General features: G+C 44.0%; 1 protein-coding gene across 10 annotated transcripts in view; it reads left to right on the top strand.

The window, feature by feature from the left end:
* The window catches only part of LOC135091665 (uncharacterized), a 116,289-nt gene that overhangs the window by 82,644 nt on the left and 22,449 nt on the right, over positions 1-11,196 (top strand). For 5 of the 10 annotated variants that reach the window (XM_063989488.1, XM_063989487.1, XM_063989492.1 and 2 more), the window contains 3 exons: positions 1,291-1,375; positions 5,160-5,417; positions 10,906-11,000. In XM_063989488.1, the coding sequence (XP_063845558.1) occupies positions 1,300-1,375; positions 5,160-5,417; positions 10,906-11,000 (429 nt within the window). In that variant the 5' untranslated portion in view covers positions 1,291-1,299. Of the gene's footprint in view, positions 1-1,290; positions 1,376-5,159; positions 5,418-7,075; positions 7,229-10,905; positions 11,001-11,196 lie in introns of those variants that run through there. The other 5 variants (XM_063989495.1, XM_063989496.1, XM_063989494.1 and 2 more) reach the window with 2 other exon arrangements.

Raw genomic sequence — 11,196 nt, 5'->3', positions numbered from 1 at the left:
CTTTTTGCATCTTTCTTTTTATCATTCTCCTTTGTCTTCTTTCATCCTTTCTTTCATTTTATTCTCCTACCTTCTCCATTTCACTCTTCTCCTTTAATTGCTTTGTGTTCGCGGTAAGTCATTAATTTTCTCTTCATTACTGACCTCCTTCCTTACTCTTCCTTTCCTCCACTTCTTTCTCCACGTAATTTATCACAACAGCATCGTAAGAGCCAACAAGTCTACGGTTTTTTAGCTCCTCTTTTGTATTCCATTGTGTTGCCGCGGGCAGGGCACCACCCTCGCCACAACTAAGGGCGGGGAATCCAGAGGTATTAACAGACCCATTCCAAAATATTTTAATCCCCTTTTAATAGGAGTCGAATGCCCTGAGCTCTTTGGAACCCTTTGTCACATGTAAACAAAAGGCAGGATGCAGTTGGGCTTCCATTGGCGGGTGGGGCGCCTACTTTCCACTAAGTCCCGCCCTCTTACATCCAGCGGCCAATCAGCGGAGGGCTTCACGGGCGGGAGATGAAGGGCCTGGCTGTATAGTGGACGAGGGGCCGTAGAAGCGAGTTTAAGCTTCAGAATGTTCGTGTTTTGAGCTTTAAAGGCGGTGTTTGTGGGTCATTCACGCCGCTTTGTGCGAGGGATGTGAAATGGTGCCGCGGGGAGCGAGGCGTGCCAGTCAGGGCCACGCTGCCGCAGGGAGAGGAGGGGCGTGTGTGGCGAACACTTTGGAACAGACGCATTGATTGCCACACGTACATAGACCGCTACCCACACATACAAACACACACATACACACAGCAATCCACTCATGTCTGCATCCTGACCTTAAGTGGATATTATTACCGTCCTTATTACTATTCTTGTTCTAATTGTGACGTGGATTACTTAACACGTCCACAAACACACACATACACGTCACAGCTGTCTTCTGACCCTTAGTGGATTTTCCAAACAATCTACTCCACCTCGGCATCCACTAAACACTTGGTGGACTCCTTAACACACATCAACACATCCACACACACACACACACACAAACACACCACAAGACTCATACGTGTGGTAAACTGAACACTCCTCTCCACAAGAACGTATAAAGACTGGATAACCAACACAATCCACACGAATAGAAGTGGATCGAACAGAAAACGGCATCGAGACCGTACGCTACTACCTTAAAGAAAACGAAGACAAGGAAAGGCTAACAACAGATTCCACCGTTGGCGACCCGCGCGGGACCAGCGGGTGGGTGCGGTGGTGAATTGTGTGGATAAGATGAGTCTCTCCCTCCACCAGAACTGAAAGATGCCCATTAGACTGAGATCTGCCAGAATGTTCAACGCTGTGGCTATTGTGTCGGCGCTCCACCTCCTGTCTGAGGGTGAGTAGAGAGAGAGAGAGAGAGAGAGAGAGAGAGAGAGAGAGAGAGAGAGAGAGAGAGAGAGAGAGAGAGAGAGAGACTGTGTGATGAAATATGGTGACATTACATTTTTTGTGTCTGTGTGTCTCAAGTGTGTGTGTGTGTGTGTGTGTGTGTGTGTGTGTGTGTGTGTGTGTATGTGTGTGTGAATATATTTGTCTTTTTTGTCTGTGTGTGTGTCCATCTGTCTGTTAATTTGTCTCTGTTTATATATGTTTATGTGTGTGTTTGTTTGTCTGTCTTTTGTATTTATTTGATATGTTATACCCACAGTGTTGATGTTTCATGTGTTTTTTACCTGTTTGTCTGTCTGTCTGTCTATCTGTCTGTCTGTCTGTCTGTCTGTCTGTCTGTCTGTCTGTCTGTCTGTCTACGATTCGCTTTGGCAATCTCTGTGTCCTTCTGTCTGTCATTCTGTCTATCTGTCTGTCTGTCTGTCTCTCTGTCTATTAGTCTTGTCGATTTCACAGTACTTGGCGTGTCAGTCAGTCAGTCTGTCAGTAAGTCATTCTGTTAATTCGTATTTTTTTTTCAAATGCTTTCTTTCAGTCCTTCATTCATTCATTCAATCAGTCAGTCAGTCAGTCAGTCAGTCATTCAGTCATTGAGTCGGCTGGTTAGTCAGTCATTCATTCAGTCATCAAAGTAAGTTTTGGAAGAAGAAATACTTTTGTTGTTGTTGTTATTATATTATCATTATTATTATCATTATTATTATTATTATTATTATTATTATTATTATTATTATTATTATTATTATTATTATTATTATTATCGTTATCATTATCATTATTACCATCATCATCAGTATCATCGTGAAACAAAACATTTATATTCTTTTTAGTTCTCAGCCCTCAGCCATAAACAATTTGCTCGTGATTGTTAAGGCATTGTTAAATTTGAGTATATTAGGATAGATTCAGATAGGTTAAGTTCAGTTAGAGTTTAGTTAAGTTAGAGTTTAGTTATGGTAGGTTAGGATTCATTTAGGTTCTGTTCGGTTGAATAGTTACGTTAGATTAGGTTCGGTTTGGCTTGGTTTGTTTGGCTAAGTTTAGTTCAGCTAAGTTATGTTAGGTTAACTTTGGTTAGGTTACCAGTGATGCTCAGACAGGGAAGGGAAGGCTTGCTTGTGTTAAGTATAGCTAGATTATGTTGTGTAGAGTTCAATTATGTTAAATTAGGTCACGTTTAGGTTAGGTTAGATTAGAGCAGGTCAGGTCAGGTTTGGTCAGGTTACGTTCGGTTATATTAGGTTAGGTTAGGTTTGGTCCAGTTAGGTTAGGTTAGGTTTGGTCCAGTTAGGTTAGATTAGGTTAGGTTAGGTTTGGTCCAGTTAGGTTACTTTGTTAGACTTGGCTGGGTTAAGTCAGGCTACGTTCAGTTAAGTTAGGTGAGCTTATGTTGGCTGCGAAATTTTGAAGCATAAGAAGGAATACAGTAATAATTATCCAATACAACAAAAACACTGTAATTCACAAGTCCCGTATAATTCACTCCTTCTACGGTAAGATGCCACTTGTTTTTAGTCGCTATAATTACTGTAATTTGGACACACAAGAAGGGCGTAAAGATGTCAGTGCTGTCTGGGAATGCAATTTATCATCAGCCTTGTTCATCTCGAGTCACGAAGGAAGAGGAAAGGTAGAACAAAGAAATATAATACTGGAAAAAAAAAAAGGATAGAGCAGAAAGGGTAAAGGGGAAACAATGTATTGCTGTAAATAAGAACCTTGCGTGGAAGAAGGGAAAAAGTACGAGAGTGAAATTCATTGGCGGAAAAAAAAGTAACAGCGAAAGAAAAAAATAAAACAAAAAATTAAGAAAGAAACGCCCTTGAATGAAAATAAATTTGTGAATAAATAAGTAAAAGATAATATAAAATAAAATCACGTAGAAGGACGAGGAAAAAAACTGTATTAAAAAAGTATAGAAGAAGAAACAATTTATCGCTTGAAAGAATGACACGTGAAGTATAGACGAAATAACTCCCAAGGTTGTGTGAGTGATCCATCAGGAAACAAAAGACAGTCTTGCATAATTGTATCACTTATTGTTTTGTTTATAATATGAAATATATCGCTTACTTATAGTGATGAGAGAGAGAGAGAGAGAGAGAGAGAGAGAGAGAGAGAGAGAGAGAGAGAGAGAGAGAGAGAGAGAGAGAGAGAGAGAGAGAGAGCATGTACACGTCCACTGACCTACATTGTGTGTGTGTGTGTGTGTGTGTGTGTGTGTGTGTGTGTGTGTGTGTGTGTGTGTGTGTGTGTGTGTGTGTGTGTCTAGCATCTTCATTGATTCATAACTCATAAATCATCACCCAATCACGTCACTTCTTAAGCCAGACATCTCCGCCAATGAGCGACCAGATTGGATATGAATGCAGCGCTGCTGTCCAATCACCGTCACGCTTCTGTTCGGTACGCATTCTGCACCAGCCAATAGGGAGCGAGAACTGTGAAATTGACCTCAGCATGCGTGAAATTCTCTCTCTCTCTCTCTCTCTCTCTCTCTCTCTCTCTCTCTCTCTCTCTCTCTCTCTCTCTCTCTCTCTCTCTCTCTCTCTCTCTCTCTCTCTCTCTCTCTCTCTCTCTCTCTCTCTCTCTCTCTCTCTCTCTCTCTCTCTCTCTCTCTCTCATATGACAGGAACTTACCTTTAATTTTCCTTTGTGCAAGCCGGAAATAGTGAGGGCCAGTGCAAAGTCCCCTTTATAATTAATGGCAGCCACTCGCCCGTTATATCCGGTTTGCATTGGCGCCGTGTACCGTTGTGTTACATAGATTACTGTTTTGTTTTTCCGCGTCACGCCAAACAGGAAGGAAGTTTGTGCCATTTCCAGTTTCATTGTGTTTATATACATATTTTTTTTTTTTTCGGGGCTGTCCGCGTTGCTGTTGAAATGTGTCCAGTGGGGGTAGTGGTACTAGTAGTAGTATTAGTGGTGGTAGTAATAGTGGTGATGGTGGTGGTGGTTTCAATAGATTTTAATAGTAATTTCTTTCTCTAGTTTAGTTGCGAGTGTAAGAAAAATCGTGAACGGAAGAAGTAATTACGTTTTATTTACTTGTTTATTTTTTCCTTGCTTTTATTTGTTGTCCTTGCGAATGTTACGTGCTCCGAGGGGCGAAAGAAAACGTGGTTACATAAAAGGGGAGTCTTTTCTTATTCCGTTTTCTTCAGTATTTTGTCGCAACTCGATTGTTATGCAGACCGTAGGTGACGGGACAGTTTTCTTGCTCAGGATGTGTAAGAATGCACGGACTATTATCATTGTTATTATTATTATTATTATTATTATTATTATTATTATTATTATTATTATTATTATTATTATTATTATTATTATTATTATTATTATTATTACGAGTGTCGCCGCGCCTCAGTCCTCCCCTGAGTTCAGGTCCCACCACACTGCCCCTGCTTCCCTCCCTGCCACCCCACCCTGAGCCCGTGCTTGGCCCTGCCCTGCCTGGTTCCCCCTGGTTCCCTGAGGTTCCCTCTGGCCCTGGCTCTCCCCCGCACTGCGCCTCCGATGCCTGTGTACAGCCACACGTGCCTATAGTGCCTGGCTCTGACACACACACACACACACACACACACACACACACACACACACACACACACACACACACACACACACACACACACACACACACACACACTACAGCACGCCCGCAGCAGCATCACACACAGCCTCACACAGCACGCCCGCACGCCCACGGCAATACAGTAACGTGCCCACAGGGGGGGTGCCAGTGGCTGAGGGCACCGGGCAGCCGTATGGCATCAACCGGCAGGTGGTGGCGGGGGCGGCGCGGGTGGGGCAGTCCATGGGGGACCTGCGACCCCCTCCAGCCCTTGACCCCCATCCAGCCCCCGCCCTGAGCCAAGTGGCGGCGACGAGCGGCCCTCCTCTGGACACAACCACTCACCTCAGCCTGGACATCAGCGTGAGCGGCGCCGCCCCCACGGACACCGCCCTCAGCGACGACCAGGTGGCGGGTAAGTGTGTGCCGCGCCCCGCCGAGCTGTGTGGCGCCCTTTGCTGCATGACATGACGCCTCCTGCCTCCTGCCTCCCTCTCCACACCTCTCCCGGCGCTCACTCTCTCCCAAGCCGCCACCTTTCCCTTGGCGGCTCTCTCCACCTGTTACGGGCGCCGCCTGTCACCTGTGCCACCTGTACCATCTGTCTGTCCCGCATGACTGTCTGCATGACCACCTGCTTTCCCTCCGTGACTCACCTGTCGCCGCTGGACTCTAATTACTTCAGGTACAGATACACCGGGCCAGCCTCACCACGCCACCCCGCGCCACGCCCGCGCCCACCACCCTCCAGCCACACCCAGGAAGTGTCCCCATCACCTTTTTACTCATAATTACCGCCCTGCTTCCCCGCCGCGCCCCGCCATCCTAAACAGGGCGCATCTTTGTTTCTAATTGATGCTCGGGCGTCCGGGGCGAGGCGGGGAGGAACCAGACTCTTCCGGCGGTGAGAGTGAGAGGGAAGGCACGGGCGCGGCGCAGGAAGGAGAAACAGCGTCTACTGTCACATTCCTACGGTGCCTTGTGAACCCCGTGGTGCGGCGATTGAGTCAGTCAGTCGGTCAGTCAGTCAGTCAGTCAGTCAGTCAGTCTTTCAGTGAGTCAATCAGCTAGCCATTCAGTCTTTCAGTTAGTCAATCAGTCAGTCAGTCAATCAATCAGTCATTCAGTCAGTCAGTCAGTCAGTCAGTCAGTCAGTCAGTCTTTCAGTTAGTCAGTCAGTCTTTCAGTTAGTCAGTCAGTCTTTCAGTTAGTCAGTCAGTCTTTCAGTTAGTCAGCCAGTCAGTCTTTCAGTCAATCAATTAATCTGTTAGTTAGTCAATCAGTCAATCAGTCAATTTTGTTAGTCAATCAGTCAGTCAATCAGTCAATCAGTCAATCAGTTAGTTAGTCAGTCAGTCAATCAGTCAGTCAGTCAATCAGTCAATCAATCAGTCAGTCAATCAGTCAATCAGTCAGTCAGTTAGTCAATCAGTCAGTCAATCAGTCAATCAGTCAATCAGTTAGTCAGTCAGTCAGTTAGTCAATCAGTCAGTCAGTCAGTCAGTCGCTCTTGTCGGTGGGGCGTGTGAGTGAACTACCACAGTGGAGCATTGGAGCCTCGTGGTGGAGCATGTGGAGTTTGAGAGTATATGATGTTTGATAGAGCATATACCGCTTTGATGGAGCATGTATAGTTTAGTGGAGCATGTGGAGTATTGTTGGACTATATAGATCTTAATGAAGCATGTAGGGCTTTGTGGAGCATGTGGAACGAAGAATTTTAGTCCATCATGTAGAGTTTCGGTGGAATACATAGAATTTTGATAGAACATATGGGCTGTGGTGGAGCATGTGGACCTTCACTGGAACATGTGGAGCTTGATGGAGTTCATAAAGCTTTAGTGGAGCATTTGAAGCTTTGATGGAGCATGTGGAGCTTGGTGGATTTTATGAAGCTTTGATGAAGTATTTGAAACTTTGATAGAACATGTGGAGCTTTGATGGAGCATTTGAAGCTTTGATGAAGCATGTGGAGCCTTTATTGGAACATTTGAAACTTTGGTGGAGCATATGGAGCTTTAGTGGAGCACGTGAAGCTTGCATGGTGCATATGGATCCTCAGTGGAACATGTGGAGCGTTGCTGGAGCTCTGAACAGCACTGCAAGCCTCGGGGAGCACTGGAGCGTGGGTGTTCGTTGTGCAGCGTGTGCCTGGAGTGGCCACGGGTGGAGGAACACACATGGGCTGCAGCGAGTCTTGCCTGGCCTCATTTCGCCTCAAGGAGCGTAAGCGTCTACCTGGCGTCACTTCACCTTGGCTTCGATTTAACGGAATTTTGCCTCAGCTCACCCAAAATTCTAGTCTTGTGCTTGATCTTGACTTGACATAGTGTGCGATAACTTTGAAAACTTTCCCTTTGTCTTCACGCCTCGTCCGCCTCACCCTTGGCATTGTTTCCCGGCCTTTCTACTTTTTGGGCGCATTTTGAAACTCCTTGGTCGCTCATCAGTAGTGCTTTCAGTACCCACAGATGGTTAGTCAAGTGGCGGCTTCCTCTGTGGTGATGTGGTGCAGAATTCCTGTTAAACTGTCTCTAGGATCGTAAAAACACCAGAACTCCAATACCTAGCCACTATCACTAGAATCATGAAAACATCCTTGAGAACTTCACTATCTATCACTGAAATCACGAAAACACTCTTGAGTACTCCAGTAACTTCCACTTATCACTGTAATCACGGAAACACTGTGAACTCCAGTACCTTCCACTAGAGTCTGTTGGAGGTAATCAAAGTAATTCACTGAAGCATTTGGGAACAACGTCCTTGCTATCATTATTATTATCTTTGTTGCGTCACTGTGAAATCAATCTACCATTATCTTGTACAACTTTACCTGCCAACGCTTACTCTGCTTCTCACCTGCCTCGCTTCACCTTTACTTCTTCCTGATCTTACAGCCTCGTGGCCACTATTTTTAGCACTTTATATCATCTTGCTTTACCTGGCGGCACCTGACGTTACCTTCCTGCACCTGTAATAACTACCTCATCTCACCTTTACTTCCTCCCGTACCTGACACCCACTCACCTTTTCTTATGTGACCTTACGTCTTACCTGGCCGCACCTGGTCATCTTCTACCTGTTATGTTCTCTAGTGCTCCCTTAATTTCCGCTCTCGCGTAATATTGCCTCACACAACGCTCTCTTTTTCATTAAACTTCCTTCGTGTTCTTTTTCGGTCTCGTTCTAAAATACAGGAGCGCAAGTTCATTCCGTAGTTAGTTCTCAGGTGAAATGAAATTAGCCACGGCGCCTTTGCTTCTCAAATTTGCACTTTTTTTTTTTTTATCCCTCACCGCCTCGCTCTCACGGAACCGCCTTTCTAATATAGCTCGCTGTTTTTTACTAATTTTAATACGAACTAGGGGAGAAATTGGTTGACTTTCCTTTTTTTTTTTTCTCTTTTAAGATTTCCTTTTGAATTTTATCGTCTTTTTAGAATCCGACTCGTTTTTCTTGTGAGGCTGTGAGAAGTGAATTTTAGTCCTTGTGTAGAGAAGGAATAGGGAAGTTTTAAGATTTTTTTTCTTTTTGTGATAGAAGTATTAGCTGTGATAGTGACTACATAAAAGATCAATAATAGTATACGAAGCCATGAATGAAAGAAGTAATGAATGAATGTAGAATCCATATTATAACCCATAAGTGTTAAAAATTATGCCTTTTTTCGTTATTAGTATTTTTTAATATATTCGCCTGAGTAAGTTCTCAATTTAACTTTTTTATTTATTATTTTCCACTAAAGTTAGAGAGAGGAGGGTAAGAGTGAGAGTAAAGGGCGCTTGTTGAGAAAAGGGAAGGAGGATATTTTATGAAAAGTACGTAGCAGCAGCAGCAGTAGTAGTAGTAATAGTAGTAGTAGTTGTAGTAGTTTGAGGAGGAGGAGGAAGAGAAGAAGGAATAGCAACACCAACAGTAACAGTAGTAGTAGTAGTAGTAGTAGTAGTAGTAGTAGTAGTAGTAGTAGTAGTAGTAGTAATAGTAGTAGTAGTAGGCAAACCTCACATTTATTGCAGTAACATTTTCACACACGCATTATCGTGTTACAAGTCTCTGACAAGTAACAGATTCAGGTAACTACACCTTCACCTCGCGTACTTTCATGTAATTTCACATAAAGACATTTTTATTGCACATTTTCTCATTATTTTCATCATTTATCCCTTTATTGTACGTATGCTTCCTTATCTTTTAATGTATTTCCTATCTTTTTATTGTCTTTCATTTCTGTGTCAGTGCTTCTACTTTTTGTTCATCTGGGTCACTTTTCACGCAAGGACTGTCATATTATTTCAATCTACATCTTTTCCCTAAGAGTTCAAATATATTACTACCTTCTTTCTATTCGTAAGTGCTCCATTTTCTATCAATTCTCCGCTTAAGCTGCTCGATATGTGCTAGTTCTCCTTTTAAAAACCTGTGTCTTGTTACGTCAATTAAATGTTTCAACCTTCCCTTCTTTTAAGTACTGGGTGTGTCTGAGCAGAACTGCGTGTGGGGGGTGTGCTCAGTGTGTGCATGGGAGTGTTCTGGTCGCCTGTGATGGTTTGGAGTGATGGAGCGTGGCGTGGGAGCATGAAGGGATGGTCATTGTTGTTGCTTGTGTTGTGTTATTCATCTTTTTTGCCTTCCGTTTTCTTTCATGTACTTTCTATTATTGCATCCGTTTTCTGTGTTCTTCGCAGTGCAGTGGAAGCAAATGGAGCAAGTTTTCTGTTTAATCTTCACTCCATCTTCTGTCTTTCTTCCTCTCCATTCAAGCTTCTACTTTTTTTTCCTTCTCCATTCCCTTTTTATCTCCACCGTCTTTCAATTCCCTATTCTGTTTCCCCTTGTTTTTCTCATTCCAGCTCCTACTCTCTTTTTCTTCATTATTCTAAAACTGATCTCCCTTTCCCCTTCCTGTTTTACGTTTTCCTTTCTTCTCTATTCCATGTTTAATCTCCCTTTGCCCTCCCTATCTCATCTACCTTTCTTCTAATTCCACCTCATATCTGTTTTCCTCATTATTTCATCTTCCTTCTTTCTCCTCTTCATCTTCTTCTTGCATCGTCACATCCTATCTCCCTTTTTCTCTCAATTCTATCTTTTCCTTATATTTTGCTCGTTTCCTCCTGTCTCCTCCTCCTTTGTCAACCTCTCTCGTTCAGGGTTGGTTAGGTTAGGTTAGCATGGGAGGAGGTATCTGCACTGCCCCTCCCATGCCTTTCCCCTCCCATGTAAAGCTAAATCTGCCTCTCCCTTTAACTGTTAGTCACCCTTCCTGTTCCATATACTGACATTCTGACCCATGCATTTCCTGTCCACTTCGTAACCCCTTCTCTCTCTCTCTCTCTCTCTCTCTCTCTCTCTCTCTCTCTCTCTCTCTCTCTCTCTCTCTCTCTCTCTCTCTCTCTCTCTCTCTCTCCGTTGCAAAATCCCACGCATTCCTTTGTATCGGTTGCGCTACTATGTGTGTGTGTGTGTGTGTGTGTGTGTGTGTGTGTGTGTGTGTGTGTGTGTGTGTGTGTGTGTTTGTTTGTGTATGTGTCTGTTTGTCTTGTCTGTCTGTCTGTCCTTGTTTGTTTGTTTGTTTGTTTCAGTGTCTGTTTGTTTGTCTCATTCTGTCTGTTTGTTTGTTTATCTCATTCTGTCTGTCTGTTTGTCTCATTCTGTCTGTCTGTCTGTCTGTCTGTCTGTCTGTCTGTCTGTCTGTCTGTCTGTCTCTCTCTCTCTCTCTCTCTCTCTCTCTCTCTCTCTCTCTCTCTCTCTCTCTCTCTCTCTCTCTCTCTCTCTCTCTCTCTCTCTCTCTCTCTCTCTCTCTCTCTGCCATTAGCACCCAGTTCTGTCCCTCTCTCCCCCTCCCTTTCTCCCTGAGTGGTGGGTGAAAGTGATAACCTCCGCCCGTCCTCCTCCCGCAGCCTCCCTCCCGGCCTGTGACAACGGCAGGGGCGTGGTGCGCTACGAGAGGCTTCCCGACACTGTGGTGGACGGCAACCCGATACAGGAGGATGTGGTGAGTGCTACAGCTGCTTTGTATCATTAATTTTGTTGTCTATTTCTTTTACCAGGAAAGTTGTTCATTGAGGTTCTTTACATGAAACTTTTTTTTTTCTTTTTTGTCTCTTTCTTTTCGTGTCCGTAAGGTTGTGTTGGCTAAGGGTACAAAAGTGTTCTCTATTTTTTTTCTCTCATCTGTTATTCATTTGTTA

The sequence above is a fragment of the Scylla paramamosain genome, chromosome 38 (assembly GCF_035594125.1).
Source record: "Scylla paramamosain isolate STU-SP2022 chromosome 38, ASM3559412v1, whole genome shotgun sequence".
Lineage (NCBI taxonomy): Eukaryota > Metazoa > Arthropoda > Malacostraca > Decapoda > Portunidae > Scylla > Scylla paramamosain.
This window is presented reverse-complemented; position numbering and strand designations above follow the sequence as displayed.